At 37.8% G+C, this 22,635-nt stretch overlaps 1 protein-coding gene across 3 annotated transcripts in view; it reads left to right on the top strand.

Annotated features, from left to right (window-relative positions):
* The window catches only part of REXO5 (RNA exonuclease 5), a 44,182-nt gene that overhangs the window by 17,995 nt on the left and 3,552 nt on the right, over positions 1 to 22,635 (top strand). Inside the window, exons 11-19 of one of the 3 annotated variants that reach the window (XM_032396297.1) lie at positions 894 to 996; positions 2,322 to 2,425; positions 3,165 to 3,285; positions 14,279 to 14,383; positions 14,874 to 15,011; positions 17,390 to 17,482; positions 18,315 to 18,531; positions 18,747 to 18,934; positions 19,910 to 20,028. In XM_032396297.1, the coding sequence (XP_032252188.1) occupies positions 894 to 996; positions 2,322 to 2,425; positions 3,165 to 3,285; positions 14,279 to 14,383; positions 14,874 to 15,011; positions 17,390 to 17,482; positions 18,315 to 18,531; positions 18,747 to 18,934; positions 19,910 to 20,028 (1,188 nt within the window). Of the gene's footprint in view, positions 1 to 893; positions 997 to 2,321; positions 2,426 to 3,164; positions 3,286 to 14,278; positions 14,384 to 14,873; positions 15,012 to 17,389; positions 17,483 to 18,314; positions 18,532 to 18,746; positions 18,935 to 19,909; positions 21,433 to 22,635 lie in introns of those variants that run through there. The other 2 variants (XM_032396298.1, XM_032396299.1) reach the window with 2 other exon arrangements.

A 22,635-nucleotide genomic window follows, 5' to 3' on the forward strand; every position in this document is an offset into this window, starting at 1 on the left:
CTGTTCTCCCTCTTAGTCTGTAAACATTATTCTTTTCCCTTCTTATGAATCCTGGGATCCTAATTCCAGAGAAGTATGACTCAGAGATGAAGAAATTATGGGAATACTAAAAGGGGTTTACATTCACATCTGAGGGTTGATGGATAGAACTGTCAGAAAAGTTAACCAGAATTTGAAAACATAATGTTCTTATACTGAATGTATCTTCTTATGTACAAACACATGTGTATGAAGATGTTCATTATAGTATGGTTTAAAACAGCCAAAAACTGCAAATATTCCATAGGAGTGGTTAAATAAATTACGTTTATCTGTATTACTGAATACTTTGTTACTGTTAAAAGAATGTGATAGATCTGTATGTGCTAATAAGGAACTCTCTTAAAGTACTACTGAGAATAAAATGGAGATGCAGAACAAGATCTATATATGCCTAGATATCAGTATGATGTAGATTAGATCTAGATAAATTTATAGACACAAACATATGTACTTTTTTAAGGTTTTTGAAAAAGACCAAGAAAAAATTTAAGTACCTATAGACACCTGATTGCAAATATAAAATTTCTGGAAGGTAACTTTAAATAGTGGTTACATCTAAAAGAATGAGGCAAGGTGTTGGGTGGGGAGTGGCCAGAGACTTTATTGGGTAGCCTTTTGTCCAGATGATCTGCTTGCTGTAGACAAAGCCATTCCTGATCATTACACGTCGTCAGTGCCTCTTACTCCAGGTACTCTCCTGGCACTTAGAAATAAAGGAATCTTGATTGTTGTGATAAAATCTGATTATCAGATTGCTGAAATTTTACATGTAACCAGACTATTAGAGGTGGTTCAAAGAACCTATCATTGAAAATGCTGTCGAGTATGTCAGCTTTATCTTGACTTTCCAGGAAGGATATACAGTGTCCAGATAGGCTTGGTCATGATGCCACAGAAGATGCTAGAACCACCCTTGAATTGGCTCGGTATTTCCTTAAGTATGGCCCAAGGAAGGTTAGTATCTTTGACCTATATGTTTGCTTTTCTTAAAATTATGAGACTAGAACAGGTAGTCACAGACCATTTCCTGTTGTTACCTTTCTGTACAAAAGTAGGAGTGTAATTCAAGCTGAGCATTTGGAATTAAGACCTGTATGACTAGCATAATGTAGTAGTTAAGTATGTAGTCTCTGAAGTTGGGCTTACCTGTTTTTAAATAAAGATGGTACCAGGGGCACGTGGCTTAGTCAGTGGAGCATGTGACTCTTGATCTCGGGGTTGTGAGTTTGAGCCCCATGTTGGGTGTAGAGATTACTTTAAAATCTTAAAGGAAAAAAGATAGTACTATGTTTAGCTACATAATCTGGGTCAGTTTCTCTAAAGAACTTCAGTTTTACATCTGTAAAATGGAAACACATTTCTCTGGGATATTGGTGAGGGTAAATGAGATATTTTATATAAAGCTGTTAGTACAGTGCCTTGAATTTATTAAGCACTATAATGTGTGGATCATTGTATGCTGATAATTGTAATAATTATGAAAAGTCTACATAGAATTTTGCTCTTTTGGGGTGAGGGGAGCATGCCATTGTTTCAGCAGCAGTTCGGTGGGTGTAGATTAGAACAGCACATAAGGGAGACATTGATGGAGACTGTTTCTTACAGACATTGTTACAATGCATTCTAACTTATTTATTAGATTGTCCCATTGCATGATATGTTCTATCATGACTCCACTATGAAATAAATTGTAGTCTGTGTAGAATCATAAGCATCCAGAATAGTGTTTTGTGTCACAGTGGTAGAAAGACATTCTAAAATGTCTTATGGGATATATAAATAATGATAATAGTTTGGATCTCACTCTCTACGTTGCAACTCCCAAGTGGTCTCCCGCTTTATGGAAGAAGAATAAACTGATTTTGTATTAAACCAATAAAAGATCTTTTTTTGATGTTGCTATAAAAGCCATTTTTTTAATAATTTCCAAAAGTTATATGTTCACAAGAAGTAAATTTTAAGTGACTGTGGGATCAGTGATGAGCCCAAATTGCCATCACTTTATACTTAGCTTTACTTGGCCCTTTCCCATATTCATGTAACAACATCAGCAGCTGGTAACAGATTGCCATTCTTGGCTAAGCGGTCAGAAACCATCTGGTAGCTATTGAAGCCAGCCTGGGACTATGGCAATGGCAAAGCCACTGTCTACAGAAGTAGAGAACACCACTTGAGTGGGCTTTTCTTGGATTTTTTTGCTTTTTGGTGTTTTATTTTACTTTAAAACTCAAATGCTTTGTAGGGAATTAGATGATTTTTACCACTTTATTTTCTTCAAGATTGCAGAACTAAATCTGGAGGCACTAGCTAGTCACGAAGAATTGTTAGCAGCAGGCCAAGAGCTGAGAAATACAGCAGAAATAGTTTATCAGCCAAACACAAGGTAATATTTTTCAGTTCTAAACAAGAACAAAAACAAATAGTGTCTGGTTTCTTATTTACACAACCTGTGAATTTTTTTTCCCTTTTTTGAGTCTGTTGAGAAATGTTTACCAATAGTATGAGTAACATTCTACCATCACAAAAACCGTGGAGGGAAAAATACCCTTACCTTCCACCCTAAATAGTACCTATTTGTTTTTCTTATCTTCTAAATGTAGTGACTGGTCTTAACTCTTTTACCAAAAAGGAAGACATTGAAATATAGTGAACTAAGTAGCACTAGGGGAGATGATAGACTAGTGAGTGTTTTGATTAGAAGAGTCACCTATAGCCTTGATGTATTGCCCAGATTAGGGAAGAACAAAAAACAGGCCTGGAAGGAGTTCATCACACCATAATAAATGTGTCAGATCCTTAGAATATAAACTTGTTAGAGAGCTTTGAGTATTTTTCATGTTTATCCTTTCTTCCCCTAAATATAGAGCAGTACTGTCCATTATGACTTTTGCAGTGATGGAATTGTTTTAGATCTGTGCTGGCCAGTAAGGTCCACACAATACAGTACGTGTGACTAATGCGTATTGAGGAACTGAACTGTAATTTTATTTGATATTAATTTTAATTTAAATAGCCACATGTTGCTAGTGGCTACCTTATTTAGACAGTGCAAGTACAGAGAAGTAAGTCTTAGGTTAGGGAAAACTGTTGTTCTTCCCTTGATCTCTTGTACTTCTTTACAGTGTTTTAGAATGCTTGGACTTAATGGGTCAGAAGCTCCTTTTCTTGACCCGGGAAGCAGAAACTAGTGAACTTTGTTCTGCCAGAAACTGTCAAACTATTAAGTGCCTTTCAAATAAAGAGGTGAGTGACCTGCTGTCTCTTTGAAGGTTGTGCTCAAAGCAGAAGGGAATGTAGCCCTTTGCAATTCATGCTAAGCGTCAAGCTTTTTTTCATCAACAACCCTGGCTATCATTATCAAGTCTGGTTTTTGTCTCACATGTTATATGGAGCACTTTTAGTCCCAGTTACCCCACAGGAGCAGAACTGTCAGCTGCCAGTGTCTGCTTGCAGACCCCACCTTTGGTATTGCACACAACTTTGAATTTCTGTTCTTTTTCTGGCTTACAGAGATGTTTATCTTAGTTAAATTTTAGCCTGACTTTTTTTGGTTTTCTCTTCTTAAATTTTATCTATTGCTGTATGTGAAAGTTGAAGGGATGTATTGCAGCATGAACTTAGGTCATTTTATTCAGAAGATCTCTATATATATTTTAATTTTATCTGGAAAGAATTTCAAACTTACAGAAAACTTGCATGAATGATGGTATATACCTTCTATCTATATTCATCTTCTGTTAATGTTCTGCCCTATTTGCTTTATTTGTGTGTGTGCTGGCATGCTTATGCTCCCTTGCTATTTCTATCTTCCTCTTTCTATATGACATTTTATTTTTGAAACCATTTGGTTGCTTCATAGATCATGGCCCTTTTCCTCTAGATACTTCAGTGTATATTTCCTGAGAATAGAAATATTCTCTTACATAACCGTAATAAATGTCAGTAAAGTTAATATTGATACAGTACCTTTCTCTAATTTCATCTGTATTCCAGTTTTCTTAGTTGACCCAGTAATGTCCTTTAGCATTTCTTTTTGCTTCAGAACAGTATCTATACTAGGGTCACATACTGCATTTAGTTGTCCTATCTTTTTAGTTTCCTTTAATCTGGATACATCCCTTGACCTTTCTTTGTCTTTCATGGTAATTTTAAGTAATACATGTTGCATGTCACCCCACCCAGAATGTTCCTCATTATGGGTTTGTTTCCCCATGATTAGACACAGGTTATGCATTCTTTACCAAAATACTTGTAAATCATGTTTCCTTTTCAGTGTATCACATTCAGAGGCACATGTTGTCCATCTATCCTTTATTTTGTACTGTTTATTTTGATGACCTTAACAAGATATTGTCTGCTTTCTCCACTGTAGATTTACTACTTTTGTCCCTTCTGATAAGTAATATGAGGAGATAATTTAAGAAAAGCACATATCCTGCTTTTCATCAAAACTTCCCCTCTTATATTTAGCAAAAACTGTTGATTCCTACCTGATGGTTGCACAATGATGGTTTCCAACTCTAGCACTTCCTTCCTATTTACTAGTTGTTAGTTCAGCAGTCTATAAGCAAGAGTACTGATTTTTTGTGGGAGGCGAGAGATCTGTCAACATGGAATACCTCGTCTGAGGATGCATGCGAGTATGGAGATTCTTCTTAAGGGATGGAGCTGAGGGGACCACATTCAACGGAATATGTCAGCGACTTCTATTATCTCCACGCTTTTTTTATTACTATTTTCATTTTCTCGAAGGAAGCGCTAGAAGCCGCTGGGGAAAGAGCCGGGAGAAAGGGAGAGTTGAAGATACAGAATAGAGTGTAAATAAATAATAAAGAATTCCTATGAAGGCAGAAGAAGTGACATCCTCTGGATTACTGTTTCTTGAACAGGAGAAAGGATACCTCTTCCACTAACCAGAGCTATGTGAATACAGGTTCAGGAGGCCCAGTGAATTACAAGCAGTATAAATATAATAAGGAATCACATTAAAAAAAATTAATAAATTGCATTTAGACATATTGCAGGGAAATTATATTTATTATCTCCCAAACAAATAGATATATTGGTAGCAAGCCAGAGAAAAGAAAATCACCTTCAAAGAGCAACAAATAGATTAACGGCCAGTTTCTCAACAGCAGCAACAGGAATCAGAAGACAGTGAAAGCATTCTTCCAAGTCCCAACGGAGATGACTTTCAACTTACAAAAGTCTACCCAGCAAAACTGTTTCAAAATGAAAGTAGAATGTTTTCAGATAAAGAAGAACATTTTATGACCAAAAAACCCTACTAAAAAGTTTTAAAAGGATGCATTTAAGGAAGAAGGAAAGTCTGAGATGCAAGCAGGAAAAATTTCTAGAGAAATTGGTGTGCATGTGCACAAATTTAAATATTGAATGTAAAAATAGCAAAATGAATCAGCTAAAAATAAGGGCCACAAATTACTTTGCTGTTTCCTTCTCTAAGTTTTAAAATTTTGACTCTATAAAAGTTCTATGGATAAAATATACAAAAAAAATAAAAACAGGTATGCTGCTAAAATATATGTATTATTTTTATACAAATATATATTTATATAAATATATATTTTTATATAAATAAATATATAGTTATATAAAAATAAAGGACAGATGGACAACAAAAGGAAGAGTCCTTCCTTTATTATTCATTCATTCATTCTGTGTGGTCTCATGGATTCCTGTTTAGTTCACTGGTTTATAATTTATGATTGTATTAAATTGTTTTGGTTTTCAAACTTCATAGATTTGGCTAGTGGTAGCCCCTTCAAGTTGGCTCCTTTGTCCTTGTGACATGGACCCATAATTTTTTTGAGCATTTTCCTTTCTAGCACAAGATATTCAGTTTCATCTTGATATTAGAAACCAGGATCTGGGCACTGGGTATGCATATTGGTATCGGGGTGTCTTTGCTTCTAGACCCTTAAAGGAGACAGAGTTAGGAAATATATGCATGTCAATACACACATACATGTACACATATATAAATATGTACACACATACACATTTTAGAAATCATGTGTCTATACAAATACCTCTGATTTCAGTCTTTTCATACAGGGTTCTTCCTTTCTTTTCCTCATTCTCTTTTTGTAACTTCCTTTTCCAGTGTGGGAACATTGGCTCCCAACAACATCAACAATTACTCATTTCCTCAAACCTAAACTATATCCAAAATGGTTTTAGAATTGATGCACCCAAATCACTGTAGAATGAGTTAAGAATTTGGTTTTTGCAATTCACTCTCCTCTCTATCCCCCACCCCATCTACAACTGAGTATTGGGTATATGAATATTTCATTTATAAGTTTGATTGTTTTTTTTCTCCCCTTCAGATTAGCTGTGTTTTGTATGGAAAAATATAGTTGGGTTCATTTGTTTCATTTTGCTTTCAGTTTTAGATTTTTTTTGCCTTCTTCCATCTTTGTTGATTTATTTCTGGGATCTGTAGAACAATAACATGCTTCCAAAGGCAAAACTACCAAAACTCTGTAAACTCTCTGTACTCAGAGAAATGCAGTTCCCTTGTATATCTCTTTTACCCAATCCTTCCCACTACCTGATTTATCCTTTGTTTGTTCTTTTTGGTAAAGAAAAGCATATATATATGCTTTCTTACTTCTCTTTCTTTATTACACAGAAGTTAACATACTATATAAGCTCTTTTGTGATGGCTCTTTTTCCCTTAACAATATATCTTGGAAATAATTATCAAACCAGTTTAAGGATTTTCTTTATTCTTTATTATAGCTGCATGGTACTCCAGTGTGCTTATGTACCATAGTTGTATTCCTCCTTTTCCAGTTCTCATGTCCCTAGTTATTTTCTGTTTTCTAAATGCCTTGGCTAATGCATCTAGAATAGTGTTAGCTGAAGTCATTCTTTTTTACTACAGATATTCTAGAGCTATAAATTTCCCTCTAAGTTCTACTTTAGCTGCATCTTAGAAATACTGATAAGTTCCAATAAATATTGAAAATGGTTTTCATATTCAGTTCAGAATTCTTCTTAATTTTCCTTTTGATTTCTTCTTTGGCTAATGGTTTTTTAGAAGTGTGCTGTTTATTTTCCAAATAATTAGGGATTTTCCTGAGATCTATTCCTGATTTCCTAAATTCTCTATCGTCCAAGAATGTACTTATGTCCGGGCGCCTGGGTGGCTCAGTCGTTAAGCATCTGCCTTCGGCTCAGGTCGTGATCCCAGGGTCCTGGGATCGAGCCCCGCATTGGGCCCCCTGCTCTGCAGGAAGCCTGCTTCTCCCTCTCCCACTCCCCCTGCTTGTGTTCCCTCTCTTGCTGTGTCTCTGTCTGTCAAATAAATAAATGAAATCTTTGAAAAAAAAAAGAATGTACTTATGTCCTTTGAATTACTTGAATCCTTTTAAATTTATTGAGAGACGGAATCTCCAGTTGTGGATTTGTTCTTGGAGTTTTCGTTAATTTTTGCTTTATATATAATGAAGCTTTCCTATTAGACACATAAACATTATGCATTATGTTTTCCTGATGAACTGGCCCCTTTATCATTACAAATAGGCCTCCTTTATCCCTGGAAACATTTTTTTTTTTTTTAAAGACTTCATTCATTTATTTGAGAGAGTGAGAGTGGGAGAGAGAGAAGAAGCCAGGGGGAGAGGTAGAGGGAGAGAGAGAAGCAGACTATCCACTGAGCAGGGAGCCCGATGCGGGGCTGGATCCTAGGACCCCAGGGTCATGACCCAAGTTGAAGGCAGATGCTTAGCTGACTGAGCCACCCAGGCTCCCCTCTATTCTGACTTCTACTTTGGTGTTAATATAGCCCCTCCTGCTTCCTTTTGTTTATTGTTGACCTGGTATATATTTTTTTATTTTACATTTAGTCTATTTATATCTTTATATTTAAAGTGGGTTTCTTGAATAAATAAATAAAAATAAAGTGGGTTTCTTGTAGTGACCAGTTAGGCTTTGCTTTTTTATTCAATCCAACAATCGTTGCCTTTTAAGTGGAGTAGTTAGGCTATTTGCATTTTATACGATTATTTGATGTTGTTAGGTTTAAGTCTCTTATCTTGGTATGATTTCTATTTGTCCCATCTCTTTTTTTTTTTATTTCTTTTTTTTTTTTTGAGTTAATGAGGTATTTTTTATGATCTTATTTTATCTCCTTTGGCAGTGTATTAACTGTGATTCCTTGTGTTATTTTAGTGGGTATGTTAGGATTTATAGTCTCTCTTTAACTTATCATAGTTTACCTTGATTACCATACTTAATACCTTAATAATGATATACCACTTCACATATAAGAACCTTACAACCATATATTTGCATTTTCCCCTCCTAGCTTTGGTGCCATTGTTGCCATCATTCATTTTACTTCTACATGTTGTTATTTTGCTTTAGTTTTTTTCTTTTTTTTTAAGATTTATTTAGATTAGGAGGGGAGGGTCAGAGGAAGAGGGAGAGAGTCTTAAGCAGGCACTGCACTGAGTGCAGAGCCTGATGCAGGGTTCCATCTCAAGACCCTGAGATCATGACCTGAGCCGAAACTAAGAGTCAGACACTCAGCCAACTGCACCACCCAGGTGCAACTAAATAGTTATTTTGTAAAGATATTTTAATTTTTTGAGAAACTACTATAGTATTCACCATGGTAGTTGCAGCATTTTTTATACTCCTACCAAAAGTGTGTAAGAATTCCAGCTTTTCCAAATCTCTGCCAACACTTTTACTTTTCTCTATCTTTTTTCTTTTGATAGTAGCCATCCTAATGGGTGTGAGGTGATATCTCATAGTCATCTGGTAATTAGTGATGTTGAACCTCCTCTTTTTCTTGTGTTTGCTAGCCATTTGTATATAATCTTCTAAGAAATGTTTATTCAAGTCCCATTTTCAAACTGGGTTTTTGTTAAAGTTTTAGGAGTTCTTTATATATTTATATTCTGTATATTCTTTATATATTCTGGATTTTAATTCCCTGTCAGATATATGATTTGCAGACATTTTCTCATTCCATAGGTTGCCTTTTCACTTTGCTGATTGTGTGTTTTGATGAACTGAAAACTTGTCTGTTTTGCTTTTGTTCTCTATGCTTTTGATGTCATACCTAAGAAATCATTGCCAGATCCAATATTATGAAGCTTTTCAAAACTCTATGTTTTCTTTTTTTTTTTTTTTTTTTTTAAAGATTTTATTTGTTTATTTGACAGAGAGATAGAGAGCACAAGTAGGCAGAGAGGCAGGCAGAGGGAGAGGGAGAAGCAGGCTTCCCGCTGAGCAGGGAGCCCGATGCGGGGCTCGATCCCAGGACCCCGGGATCATGACCTGAGCCGAAGGCAGACGCTTAACCGACTGAGCCACCCAGGCGCCCCAAAACTCTATGTTTTCTTCTAGGAGTTTTCTAGTTCTGGATCTTACTTTTAGGTGTTTAATCTATTTTGGGTTAATTTTTATATATATGTAAGATAAGGTTCCAACTTCCCTCTTTTCCATGTGGATATCCAGTTTTTCCAGTACCATTTTGTTAAAGAGACTATGCTTTTTCATTGAATGGTCTTGATACTTTTGTCAAAAATCATTTGACCATATACACAAGGATTTATTTCTGAAATCTGTTCTGTTCCATGGTCTATATGTCTGTATGCCACTGCCATACTGTTTTGATTAGTGTAACTTTGTAATATGTTTTGAAATTAGGAAACTTGTGTCCTGCAACTTTGTTCTTCTTTTCAAAATTATTTGAGATTCTGTAAGAATTTTAGGATGATTTTTTTTCTATTTCTAAAAAAAAAACAAAAAAAAACCTGACAGAAAAAAAATGACATTAGAATTTTAAAAGGGATTACATAGAATCTGTAGGTTGCTTTGGGTACTGTTGACATCTTAATGGTATTGTGTTCCTTTCTGTAAACATGGGAATGTTTCTATTTATTATCTCTAATTTCTTTCAGTGGTGTTTTGTAGTTTTTAGCATTATGAGTGTTTCATCTCCTTGGTTAGGTTTATGTCTAAGAATTTTATTCTTTTGTGATGCTTTTGTAAATGAGATTTTCCCCCCCTTACTTTCCTCTTCTGATTGTTCATTTTGGTATATAGAAACACAATTGATTTTTGCGTCTTGATTTTATATCCTTCAACTTTGAAGAAGTCATTTATTCTAACAGTGTTTCTGTGCAATCTTCAGGGTTTTCTACATCTCATAGGTGAACAAAGATAATTTTACTTCTTTCTTTCCAGTTTGGCTGCTTTTTATTTCTTTTTCTTGCCTAGTTGCTCTGGCTAGGACTCCCAATACTGTGTTGAATAGAGGTGGTAAGAGCAGGCATCATTGTTTCTTGTCTTAGAGAAAAGCCTTTCAGCCCTTCACCTTTGAATATATTAGCTGTGGGCTTTTCATATATGGCCTTTATTCTGTTAGGTAGTTTTCTTCTGTTATTAGTTTGTTGAGTGTTTTTATCATGAAAGAGTGCTGAATCATGTCAAATACTTTTTCTGCATCAATTGAGATGCTGTTGTGGTTTTTGTCCTTCTTTCCATTAAGGTGGGATGATTTTCATATGTTGGACCATTCTTGCATTCCAGGAGTAAATCCCATTGGTCATGATGTATAATCCTTTTAATGTACTTTTGAATTCAGTTTGCCGATACTTTTTTAAAGTGGTTACTAAGGGCGCCTGGGTGGCTCAGTTGGTTAAGCGACTGCCTTCGGCTCAGGTCATGATCCCGGAGTCCCGGGATCGAGTCCCGCATCGGGCTCCCTGCTCAGCAGGGAGTCTGCTTCTCCCTCTCCCGCTCCCCCGTCTTGTGCTCTCTCTCTCTCTCACTCTCTCTCAAATAAATAAATAAAAAATCTTTAAAAAAAATAAAAAAATAAAAAAAATAAAGTGGTTACTAAATTGGAAGGGCTTACTATTTCTATTTTGTTTTCTGTATATCTTGTAGCTTTTGTTCCTCTTTTCCTCTCTACTGTCCTCCTTAGTGTTTCATTGATTTTTTTTGTAGTGACATAATTTTCTTTCTTTCTTCCTTTTGTGTATTATATTCTATAAATATTTTCCTTTTAGTTATTGCAATTACATAAAACATCTTAAGGTTATACATTCTGTTTTAAGCTGATAACAATTTAATTTCAACTGCATACAGAAACTGAACTTTTATAAGCTCCACCCCCCCACTTTGTTACTGATGTCATAAATTGCACCTTTATATAAAGGTGCAGCATAGGAAATACAGCCAATGATATTGTAATAGCATTGTATGGTGACAGATGGTAGCTACACTTGTGGTGAGCATAGCACAATGTATAGAGATGTTGAATCACTGTTGTATACCTGAAATTAATGTAACTATGTAATGTATTAATGTATTAATGTATAATGTATTAATGTAACTAATGTAATAGTGTGTCAGCTATACTCAAATTAAAAAATAAAAAAATAAGAGAGAAAAGGTTACCAGTAAATTAGATTTTGAAAGTGAGTAAGTAGGGCGCCTGGGTGGCTCAGTTGGTTAAGCGACTGCCTTCAGCTCAGGTCATGATCCTGGAGTCCCAGGATCGAGTCCCACATCGGGCTCCCTGCTCAGCGGGGGGTCTGTTTCTCCCTCTGATCCTCTTCCCTCTCGTGCTCTCTGTCTCTCATTCTCTCTCTCTCAAATAAATAAATAAATAAATAATCTTTAATTCTTCTAAAAAAAAAAAAAAAAAAAAACGAAAGTGAGTAAGTAGATATTCACTGAATAATTACTCAATCACATCTATATAGATTGTATATTCATTAACATAGGAATATAGTTATTCATGTTTTTGTCATTTAAGTTTTGAGTAAGAATTAAAAGTAAACTTATACATGAAAATTACCTTCATAGAGGTTACTGTATTGGTTCACATGTTCACCTTTCCTGGAAACTGTTTTCATGTGGCTTCATGTTGCTGTCTAATGTTCTTTCATCTTGAAGGACTCCCTTTAGCATTTCGTGCAGATCAGGTCTAGTTGTAATGAATTTTGTCAGCTTTTTTTTTTTTTTTTTAATCTGGGAAAATCTTAATTTCTCCATTTTTGAAGCAGAGTTCTGCTGGCTACAGTATTTTGATTTTTTTTTTTCCCTTTTAACACTTTGACTCTATCATGCCACTCATATGGTCTGCAAGAAGATTTCTGCTGATAAGTCCACTGATAATTTTAAGGAAGTTCCCTTGTATGTAATGAGTTGCTTTTCTCTTGATGTTCTCAAGATTCTCTCCTTGATTTTGACTTTTGACAGTTTGATTATAATGTGTCTTTGTGTGGGCTTCTTTAGATTTATTGGATTTATCCTGGTTGGAGTTCTTTAAGCTTCTTGAATTTCCATGTTCATTTCTCTCCTCAGATTTGGGAAGTTTTTAGCCATTATTACTTCAAATAAGCTCTCTGTCCCTTTCTCTCTTCTTCCAGGATCCCATTATATGTGTATTGGTCTTGACGTCCCATCTTAGGATCTATTTATGTTTCTTCATTCTTTTTTCTTTTTACTCTGATCGATGATTTCAAATGATCTGTCTTTATGTTTGCTAATTCTTTCTTCTGCCTGATCAAATCTGATGTTGAACCCCTTTGGTGAATTTTTCAATTCACTTGTGTTTTCCAGCTCCAGAATTTGTTTGGTTCATTTTTTATAGTTGCTCTTTGTTGATATTCTCATTTTGTTCATGCATCATTTTCCTGAGTCCATTAATTGTCTTTGTTCTCTTTTAGTTCATTCTGTGTTTCTTTAGGTTTGATTTCTGGAATGTTATTTTGTTCCTTTGGGCCATTTTTCCCTATTTCTTTGCATGCCTTGTGATCTTTTTTATTGAGACCTAATCATTTGAAAAAAACAACTACCTGTCCCATCGTTATAACCTGGCATCATGGAACAGAAGACTTTCACTGATTAGCCCAGCTAGAGGTTCCAGGACCTCTCTAACCAATTTGAGGATGTATGTTCTCTGAGCCTGTGTGTGTACTTTTAGATTCCCTAGGGAGCTTGTCTGTTTCTTCTCAGTGCTCATAATCTCTTGTTCCCTTTGACATCTGCCTGTGGAACTGCAGCTCTAATGTGCTGTGATGATAGCATTTGTTTTCAGTGGCTTCCAAACAAGGCTGCCTATCCCATTAGTGCTCTAGTCAAGTGAGACAGAAACTAGTCTCTCAGGCAACCCCAGACTAGCCATAATATTGGATGCAGAGTCCCCTCTTCTGTTTCCATCCAGAGGGAGGATCTCAAGTGTGGGAAGGATAGGGGAGGAACATAGGTGGGCACACAAAACTCTGCATATTTTTCTTTCCTTTTGCTGGAATTCCTTAGGTTTTTTTGTTCGTCTTGGTGCTGTTGCTTCTCAGTTGGTCTTTAGAGTTCTTGCAAACTGGTATTCTGGTCTCTTTGTTGTTGTTAACTTGGTGTCTGTGGAAGAATGAGGGCCTGAAGCTTCCTAGTCTGTGACCTTGCTGACATCACTCCTTTTCAGGAGTTTCCAAACAATGCTGCCAGTGCCATCAAGTGCTTTGAGTCAAGTTTGAGACAGAAAGTAGTCCCTGAGGCAGCTTCAAGACAAGCCAAAATATTGAATACAAGGTCCACTCGTGTTTCTGTCCAAGGGACAATCCCCAGTGTGGGAGGTTTCTTCTGGGTTGCATTGTGTGAGGTTGGATTGTGGAGGGGGGGGGGTTGTTATTTCCTTCTTTCCCTTCCCTACAGTATCTCTGCCCTATATACCTTATTCTTTTCCAGAGCATTTCTCTGAGGCTGCCAACCCTCTTCCCTGTAATCAAGTGCTGTGAAATATGAAAGTTGTGACCTGTGTTTGTTATTTTGGCATTTGGTTATACTTTTTCTTTTTGGGGGTAATTTTATTTGTACTTCATCTAAGTCTTCCATGCATCTTGATTTCTTTCCAGAGTCTTTTAAACCTCCTCTTCTTGCTGTCTTTATTAACAGACTTTAACAGTATAAGATGGTGGGAGTTCTGTTAGAATCTAACTTACTTCTTAGAGGTAATTTGAAGGTTCTAGTAGTCTCTTTTTCTTAGTAATGCTAAAGGCATGGGTTCTACGTGATTTTACCAGCTCTTTTTACTGTATTCTAGGATCACCATTTTCTTCCAGAACTTAAAGTCAGCCCTATATTGCTTTTTAATATGGGTAAAAGGGCAACCTTGTTTATATTATTATGGCTCACCTCCAGAAGCCACTAGGTTCCTGCCTTATTCAGACTTTGCTGTTCTCTGCAGGTTCTTGAGCAGGCCAGAGTGGAAATCCCCCTGTTTCCCTTCAGCATTGTCCAGTTCTCTTTTGAACCCTTTTCACCCAACCTCACTGAGGAGATGAACAAAAGGGTAAGTAAATGAGTTGTGCTAGAGGATTTATTTAATGAGTTATAATCTCCCTGCATTAACGAAAGTAATGTATACTTTAATAAGTTTGTTCTGTATTTCTTCAGATTTTTTCTATGTGTTTATTAATATTTTAGAAAATACATTTTTATAGAAATGGGAATCAAACTATGTATACTATTTGGCAACTTTTTCATTTAGCAATGTATTGTGTACATCTTTTGATGTCAGTCATGATCTTATTTCCCTTGTTTTTAATGGCTGTATAGTATTCCCCTGTATTATATACCTATTATTTTCATCATTGGTGCTTTATAAATTTTTGCTATTCCAAATAATGCAGTTGTCAAATCCCTGTATACAAATTTTTGTACATTCAGCAAGTGTTTGTGTTGAGAAATTTCTTAAACCAGAATTATCCCATGTTTTCTTTAGATTTGACTTAATTCTCTTACCACATTCACTTCCTCACTGTATTCTATTTTTCTTGTAGATGAGAATCAAGTGGACAGAGATGTCAACTGTTTATGCTGGGCCATTTAGCAAAAATTGCAACCTCAGGGCTCTGAAAAGGCTGTTTAAGAGCTTTGGCCCAATCCGGTCAATGACTCTTGTTCTTGAAACCCATCAGGTAATGAGATGATAAAACTTGGATTTGCACCTCTAGATTAGTGTTGGAAATTCAGATGCCTCCTGGGGCCATTCACATAACAAATGTTAGTGATGTGAGCTTGATTGTCACCAACTGGAGTATGAGTCATGCTGTTTGATGAAACAGTTCTGAACTCACAAGGATGTGTACCCAGTATTGCCAGATTCTCTGACTGTTTTGAGAATCAGGAAATCTGCCATCTTTAAAAGTGACCTAAGTACGGAATCCTGGATGTTTAAAATGTGCTTTCTCTGAATCTTTTATTAATGTCTTTCTTATACCTAAAAATAGAAATAGATTCTCTGGGAAGATGGACCTAAGGGATGGGAAGTATATGTCCGGGGACTATAACCTCTTGCGGGTTTTTTTTCTCTTTTTTTGGTAAAATATATGTAAAATTTGTTTTAACTTTTTAAATATACAGTTCTGTGTTACTAAGTATAGTAGTACCCCCTTAGGCACGGTTTCAGTTACTCATAGTCCAGAAGCAGTTGATACTCTTTCTGACATACTATCCAAAAGTTACCAGTAGCCTAACACTACCTCACAATGCCTGTGTATGTCACTCACCCTACTGCATCTTATCAAATAGGCATTTTATCGTCTCACATCATCACAAGAAGGGTAAGTACAGTGGAATATTTTGAGATAGAGACCACATTCACATAACTTTATTACAGTATATTATAATTATTTTATTATTTGTTATTGTTTTAATCTCTTACTGTGCCTAATTTATAAATTAAACCTTATCAAATACAAAAATCTGTAGGAAAAGACATAGTATTTATAGGGTTCAGTACTCTTTGTGGTTTCAGGCATCTGCTGGGGGTCTTGGAATGTATCCAGAAATTTTTCATCATCCCAAACTGAAACTCTGTACCCCTTAAACAATAACTCTTCAGTCCCTGTCCCCTAGGCGTGGTAAGCACTGTTGTGCTTTCTGTTTTTATGAATTTGACTACTCTGTTATATACATCCTGTAAGTGAAATCATATAGTACTTGTCTTTTTGTGTCTGGCTTATTTCACTTAGCAGAATGTCTTCAAGGTTCATCCATGCTGTGGCATGTGTCAGAATGTCATTCCTTTTCAAGGACAGATACAATATTCCATTGTGTGGGGATGTACTACATTTTGTTTATCCATTCATCTGTTGATGAACATTTGGATTGTTTCCATTTTTTGGCTATTCTGAGTAATACTGCTGTGAATATAGATGTACAAATATCCATTGGAGTCTCTGTTTTTAATTCTTGTGGGTGTATACCCAAAGTGCAATTGCTGGGCTAAATGATAATTCTGTGTATAATTTCAGGAACTGCCATACTGTTTTCCACAGTGGCTATATGGCTTTACACTCCTGTTTCTCTATATTCCAGCTGACACTTGTTTTTTTTCTGTCTCTCATTCTTCCTCTTCCTTTCTTCTTACTTTGTCTTTCTTTAAGTACTAGCCATCCTAATGGATGTGAAGTAGTAGCTCATGGTTTTGATTTGCATCTCCCTAATGATTAGTGATATTGAGCATCTTTTTATATGCTTATTGGTCACTTTGGCCACTTCTTTGGAGAAATACCTATTCAAGTCCTTTGCCTATTTTTAATTGGATTATTTGATTTTTTGTTGTTGAGTTTTAGGAGTTTATGTATTTTAGATATGAAATCTTCGTTAAGATACATGATTTGCAAATATATTCTCCTATTCATAGGATTGCTTTTTAACACTGTTGATAGTGTCCTTTGATGCACTTTTTAATTCTGATAAAGTCCAGTTTGTCTTATTTTCTTTTGTTACCTCTGCTTTCGGTGTCACATTCAGGAAATCATTGCCAAATCCAGTATCATGAAGCTTTTCTCTCGGAGCACTTTTGTCTCCATGATGATGCTGTATGTCACATCATCAAGCAGAAAAGCAGTCAGTTTGAAGATGCAGCCTATCCAGTGGAAGCACTTAACCTCCCCAAGCTTATAGGAAAGCTGCCTGTGTGAAATTAAGCTCTCAAGACAAATGAGAATCTAAATGACTTGCAGTGATGACTTCAGTGGTTCATAATAAATAATACTGAAAAGCAAGTTGATTAGTAAACATTTATTAGTGCTTTGCCCATACCACCCGGGGCGAGAAGACTTCAGTTTTAATTGACAAATAAAGGTTATTTATTGGCTGAGAAATCAGTTCTTGAATCTTGGTGATTCTACTTAAAGTTGATCTACAGTTGCTGTCTAGCCCAGCACAGCAAAGAGAACATTCATTTTGGTGGCTTTGGCCACTAGTTTAGGGCCCTTTCCCAGTCCCTCCTCTAGCAGTTTGAGCCTAGAAAGCAGAGGTAAGAAAATCTTGTTTTTTTTTTCTGCAGCCACATCTCTGTATACAATATGAAGTCCTGGAAGCTGCCCAGCTGGCCATAGAATCCTTGGATGGCATTCTGGTAGAAGGTGCCTGCATTAAGGTACAGTGGCCAGAGAAAGCAAAAAGGAGCACCCTTCATTCAGCCCTGACCTAGCACAGCCTGTATTTATAGTGCCCTAGTATATAAAAGCTTAGAGAAAAGCCCTCAAGAGGCCCGAGCACAAGACTTTGTGTTATGGAAAGTCTTCAGCCAAGCCCAGCATTCTTCTAGCAGTGACCTAAAATATGAAAACTTTCATTTTTGTCAGAATCAGCCTGGGCTACATTGGGGTCTTCCTTGTATTCTTCATCACCACTTAGACCCCAGATGGTTTATTCTGGGTGTTTTTCTGTAGCTGCCCTTTCCTTTAGCTTTCAGGGGGATCAAATGGTGTTTTGAAGTTTCTTATGCAAATAATCAGTTTCATTGGCGTAGAAGTCAGGGAACTCATTTCCACTGCAGGGTGTTTGGGTGGGGAGGAGAGAGTATGTTTACACAAAAACATTTGTATTTATGTATTATATTAAGTCTCTACTATAGTCCTCTGAGGCATTTATCACTAGCCTCCTTATACAGATAAGGAAACTACAGAATTAAGTTACTTGCTAGTATAGAATAGGCCTAAAGGTTGAAGTGGTGGCCTTTTTTTTTTTTTAAGATTTATTATTTTGAGAGAGAGAGAGCAGGGAGGAGGGGCAGAGGGAGAGGGGGAGGGAGAGAGTCCCAGGCAGACTCTGCATTGAGCGTGGAGGAACCCAGTGCAAGGCTTTGATCTCACGACCCTGAAATCATGACCTGAGCCAAAACCAAGAGTTGGAGGCTTAACCAACTGCGCCACTAAGGCACCCCTAAGTGGTGACTTTCTACCACTAACGCCATCTTCCTTGGTTAGGTGCAGAGGCCTGTGACAGAGCTCACCCTTGATTGTAACACTCTTGTGAATGAGCTAGAACAAGATTCTGAGAACCGAGGTACTATATACCTGTCTGGAGTGAGCGAAACCTTTAAAGAACACCTATTGCAGCAGTCCAACCTCTTCCTTGGCCTGGAAGCTGTCATCTTGCCTAAAGATCTTAAAAGTGGAAAGCAAAAAAGATACTGTTTCCTGAGTAAGTCTACGGTATGGAATGTAACCTTGGGGAAGGAGATTAGGGATGGTGATAACATGAGGTCAGAGAAGGGAAATGTTCACCAGATAAGCCCACCTGGGATGCTGGACCACGTTACCAGCTGATTCTGTTCTCCCTTGGCCCTGGCTGGCCTCCAACCTGGACGACCAGGCTTTGTGGCCCTTAATAACAGAAGGGGCTATTCTTGCTTTCAGAATTCAAAACTTTTGGCAGTGCCCAAAGGGCCCTCAACATTCTCAAAGGCAAGCACTGGAAGCTGAAAGGCCGGCATGCCCTAACCCCCAGGCATCTCCATGCTTGGCTCAGGGGCTTACCTCCTGAATCAAGAAGGCCCCCAGGGGTTCGTGTCATACCTCCCCCCTCCGAGCAGCAAGCCTTACAGGTGAGTGAGTGAATGAGTGAGTGAGTGAGTGTATCCTAGTGTCAGAGATAGCTGCCTTGGTTTGCTAGCTCTAAGCATTGATTTGCCTTCTGGTGTTTATGGAAGTTAGGAGAGTCCAGCTCAAGTGACACTTAAGCCTTTGAATCTTTTTTTTTTTTTTTTTCCTCCCCCGGCCCAGTTTTATTTCACTCTCCAGCTTCTTCCAGCCCTGGACACGTTTTTCTTTCTCCAAGATCTCATACTTTTGCCTGCTCCATACCTGTTACAATTAGGCTTTTAATCCTCCAGGTGGCTCTCCAAGGGACCTTGAGGGACTAACACAGGATGTTAAAGAGCTGGGCAAGTCTTTAGTGATCTAGCATCCCAAAGTGTAGTACATATACAAGATAATTTTTAGTGGTCATAGATGGACTTTTTTCCCCGCTTTTATGCTAAGGTCTTGTTCTAACGCTTATTATACAACAATCACATTGAGCCCATGACTTCATAGATATATTTCATTGAGGTGAAGGAAGAAACTGACTCGCTTTAAAGAAAACTATTAGAGGGATACACAAGTAGAAGGGTGAAGGTAGAAGATGAATGGCTGAAGTTTGGGAAACCCTGTCCTGGTCTAATCTCCCACACTTAACAGATGAGAAATAGAAGCCAGAGCTGGTTGAGTGATTTGCCCAGATCACAAAGATATTTAATGGCAGGGGCCATTAGTGATGTGGTTCCTCTGCCTCAGGGTCCTGGAAGACCCACTCCATATGGAGAAAAGAGCAACAGTTGTACTCCTAAACTACCTGTGGCCTGGAGATGCTGGGATTGACAGGGAACCCTGAAGTTTGGGCTTTAGCTTCAGATAGAGGATTTACACAGAACCTTTCCTGGGATCCCATGGTCCTAGAGCCTGAAGAAGAAAGTTGCAGTCCCTCCAAAGGTGAGCAGAGGATACTCTGGCTGAGTGTCAACATGTGGCTTTGATCTTAGGCTCTGAAGGTGGACCACCCAAAGATAGCAGCCTGGCGCTGGGGCCGGAAGATAGGAAAGCTCTACCACAGCCTGGGCCCAGGCACCCTCTGCCTCATCTTGCTGCCAGGAACCAAGAGGTAAGGACTCAAGGGTTGTCCCTTCAGGATTCTGGCCTCTGGGACTTTAGCTATTCTTAGAGAAAGGCCTTTTGTTGACATTCAGGCACATAAATGAGAACTTCTAGAAATCCTCTCTTAATCCTTAGTTTTAAGAGATAGGTATTATATCTCCATTTTACGCATATATGCTCTTCTCTAATTACACTTATTAGCCACTCAGGGAGATCGCTCATCCCAGTTTAAAGCCAGAGGTCTTAGGTCCTGCAGCCTCTGTGGGACAAGAGGCAGCTGCCTAACCCCACTTGAGTAAAAACAGTCAAAGAAGGTCTAGGGGAAGGCCCAGACCAGATATGATCTTTCCCACATTTCAGGAGCATGTTCCTGCCTTCTCCCATTTCCCTCTTTGCTGATTCTAAGCCTGAAGGATAATGGAACAGAACTCTGGGTCCAGTCCCAGCTCTATCACATACCTCCTCTGACAAGTGGCCAAGTCACTTTCCCACTGTGGGTCTCAATTTCCCTTCGGTAAAATGAGAGATTTGGAGTAAATCAGTGATTTTCAAACCCTTTCAACTATAAAACCTTTTCTTTAAAAGAAAAATAGCTGTTAAATTTCTAAAGCATAAAGATAGGCAGTTCTGGAATGAGTGGGTGGTGGATGAGTAGCTCTTTTCAGCACAGTTTGAAAATCACTAGATTGTATTTATTTCTAAAAAGTCCCTTAAAATTTTGACATTCTAGGATTCTTTTCCAGGCCCAGGGTCCCAGACGGCAGAACATGAAGGCCTCAGGCCTTGAAACCTGATCAGAAATTAATTTCCTGTCATAAAATCCTTGTGACATGCATCTCATGGCCACTACGGAGATGGGCTACCTGCTGGGCAGCTTGAGAGAATTGCTGTCTATGAGGAACAGAGACTATTAAGTGTTTACATTTGAAACAAAAAACCCCCATCTTAGACTGATACACTTTAAACAGGCTTTTGTGGGTAGGTTAACAGCATGAGGTGACCATAAGTTGCCAAAAAAGCTTTTTGGTTCAGAACAGACGTGCCCTGACATAGCTTCTCAGAGCCAGTATGTGGAGGGGGTGATAGAATAAGGGGCAGGGTCTTCATGTTCCAGGTAAAATCTTAGATTGCAGTTCTTCATTTTGTAGGCAAGCTAAGCTAAGAGTAGGCCCAAGCTTTCTCCTCCCAGAAGTGGCCAGGTTATTCCACAGTGGATGAGGGCCTGAGGAAGGGAGCATTGGGGTCAGGGAACAGAAAGTCTTAGGTTCTGACTAAGGCAAAGGTCCTAAGACACATATGACAAATCATGAAAAAACTCTGGAAATAGCAAATCCTGCAGTAAGGAAATCTAATGTTCCTTTTATTTTTGTTTTAAAGATTGACTTATTTGAGGGAGGGGAGGGGAAGAGGGAGAGAATCTTAAGTGGACTCACTGCTGGGCACAGAGCTGCTCCCCACCCGCTGCGGGGCTCAATCTTAGGACTCTTGAGATCATGATGAAGTCAGAGCTAGCTGCTTAACCAACTGAGCCACCCAGGCGCCCCCCTCCTTTCTTCTAAAAGTTACATTTTGATGTCTGTAGCCTTGTTGAGCAAACCAGGGAGGAGCACGCATTTACCCAAACTATAGGCTTGCTGTGTGATTAACTTCTCTGGGCCTCATCTTTGCAGCTTTCTCCATGATCGCAATGTCTTGGGAAAGGGTAAAAGTAGCTCAGCAAGGAGTAGCAAAGAGAATAGGTTTCCTCATGCTTGGAGCCTGACTCAACTCTTAATCCTTGTATTTCCAGTAGATGCTAAGATTAATATTGAAAATATTGCTGTATTTGCCATAATTCATCAAACCCTTAAGTGCTTTTATACGTGTTTTCAGTTGAGGTTGTTGAGTCCTCATTTAACAAGTGGAGAAAAAGGCTCAGATTAAAGAGTTTGCCTAAGGTCACACAGCTAGTAAGTACAGTTAGGATTTGAACCCTGATGATCTGATTCCAGAGCCACTCTCCAGCACTCAGAGTTCCAGTCCCAGTCCCCCATGCCCAAAAGGCTAGTACTTATTAGTGTAAGTTCAGACATCAGGTGGTGACAGTTTCTGGGTTTGTCTTTCTCACTTCTATCTGCTTTGCCTTGGAGAGGTCTTCAGCTGTCTAACCCAAACCCTTCAATATTCACTACAAGGTGGCAGGGAACTATCATGTACTGAATGACGCCTACATTCCAGCCACTGTACCAAGTGTTTTACAACATACATTATTTAAAAGGACTCTTGATGGCAGATTGCCATTATTACCTGGTTCTGTCACTCAACTTGTTGAGCAACGATGAACTTGATTCTTTTTGAAAAGTGGACATAACAATTGTACCTGCATCAGTACCTATTTTAGGTACATAAGCTGTTTTGAAGGATTAAATGAGGATGTATATATAAGGTACTTAAAATGATGCTTGGTACATGGTGAATGATCTGTATGATGTATGAGGAAAGTATGAGGAAATGATCTGTATATTTTAGCTATTATTGTCCATAGTCCTCACAAAAGCCCTGTGAGAATAGTAATTTAAGTATTTAATATTTTTATAGTTGAAGAAATTGAGGCTCCGTTTGAGGTCATTCACCC

Source organism: Phoca vitulina, unplaced genomic scaffold (assembly GCF_004348235.1).
Source record: "Phoca vitulina isolate PV1807 unplaced genomic scaffold, GSC_HSeal_1.0 scaffold90, whole genome shotgun sequence".
NCBI classification, from domain to species: domain Eukaryota; kingdom Metazoa; phylum Chordata; class Mammalia; order Carnivora; family Phocidae; genus Phoca; species Phoca vitulina.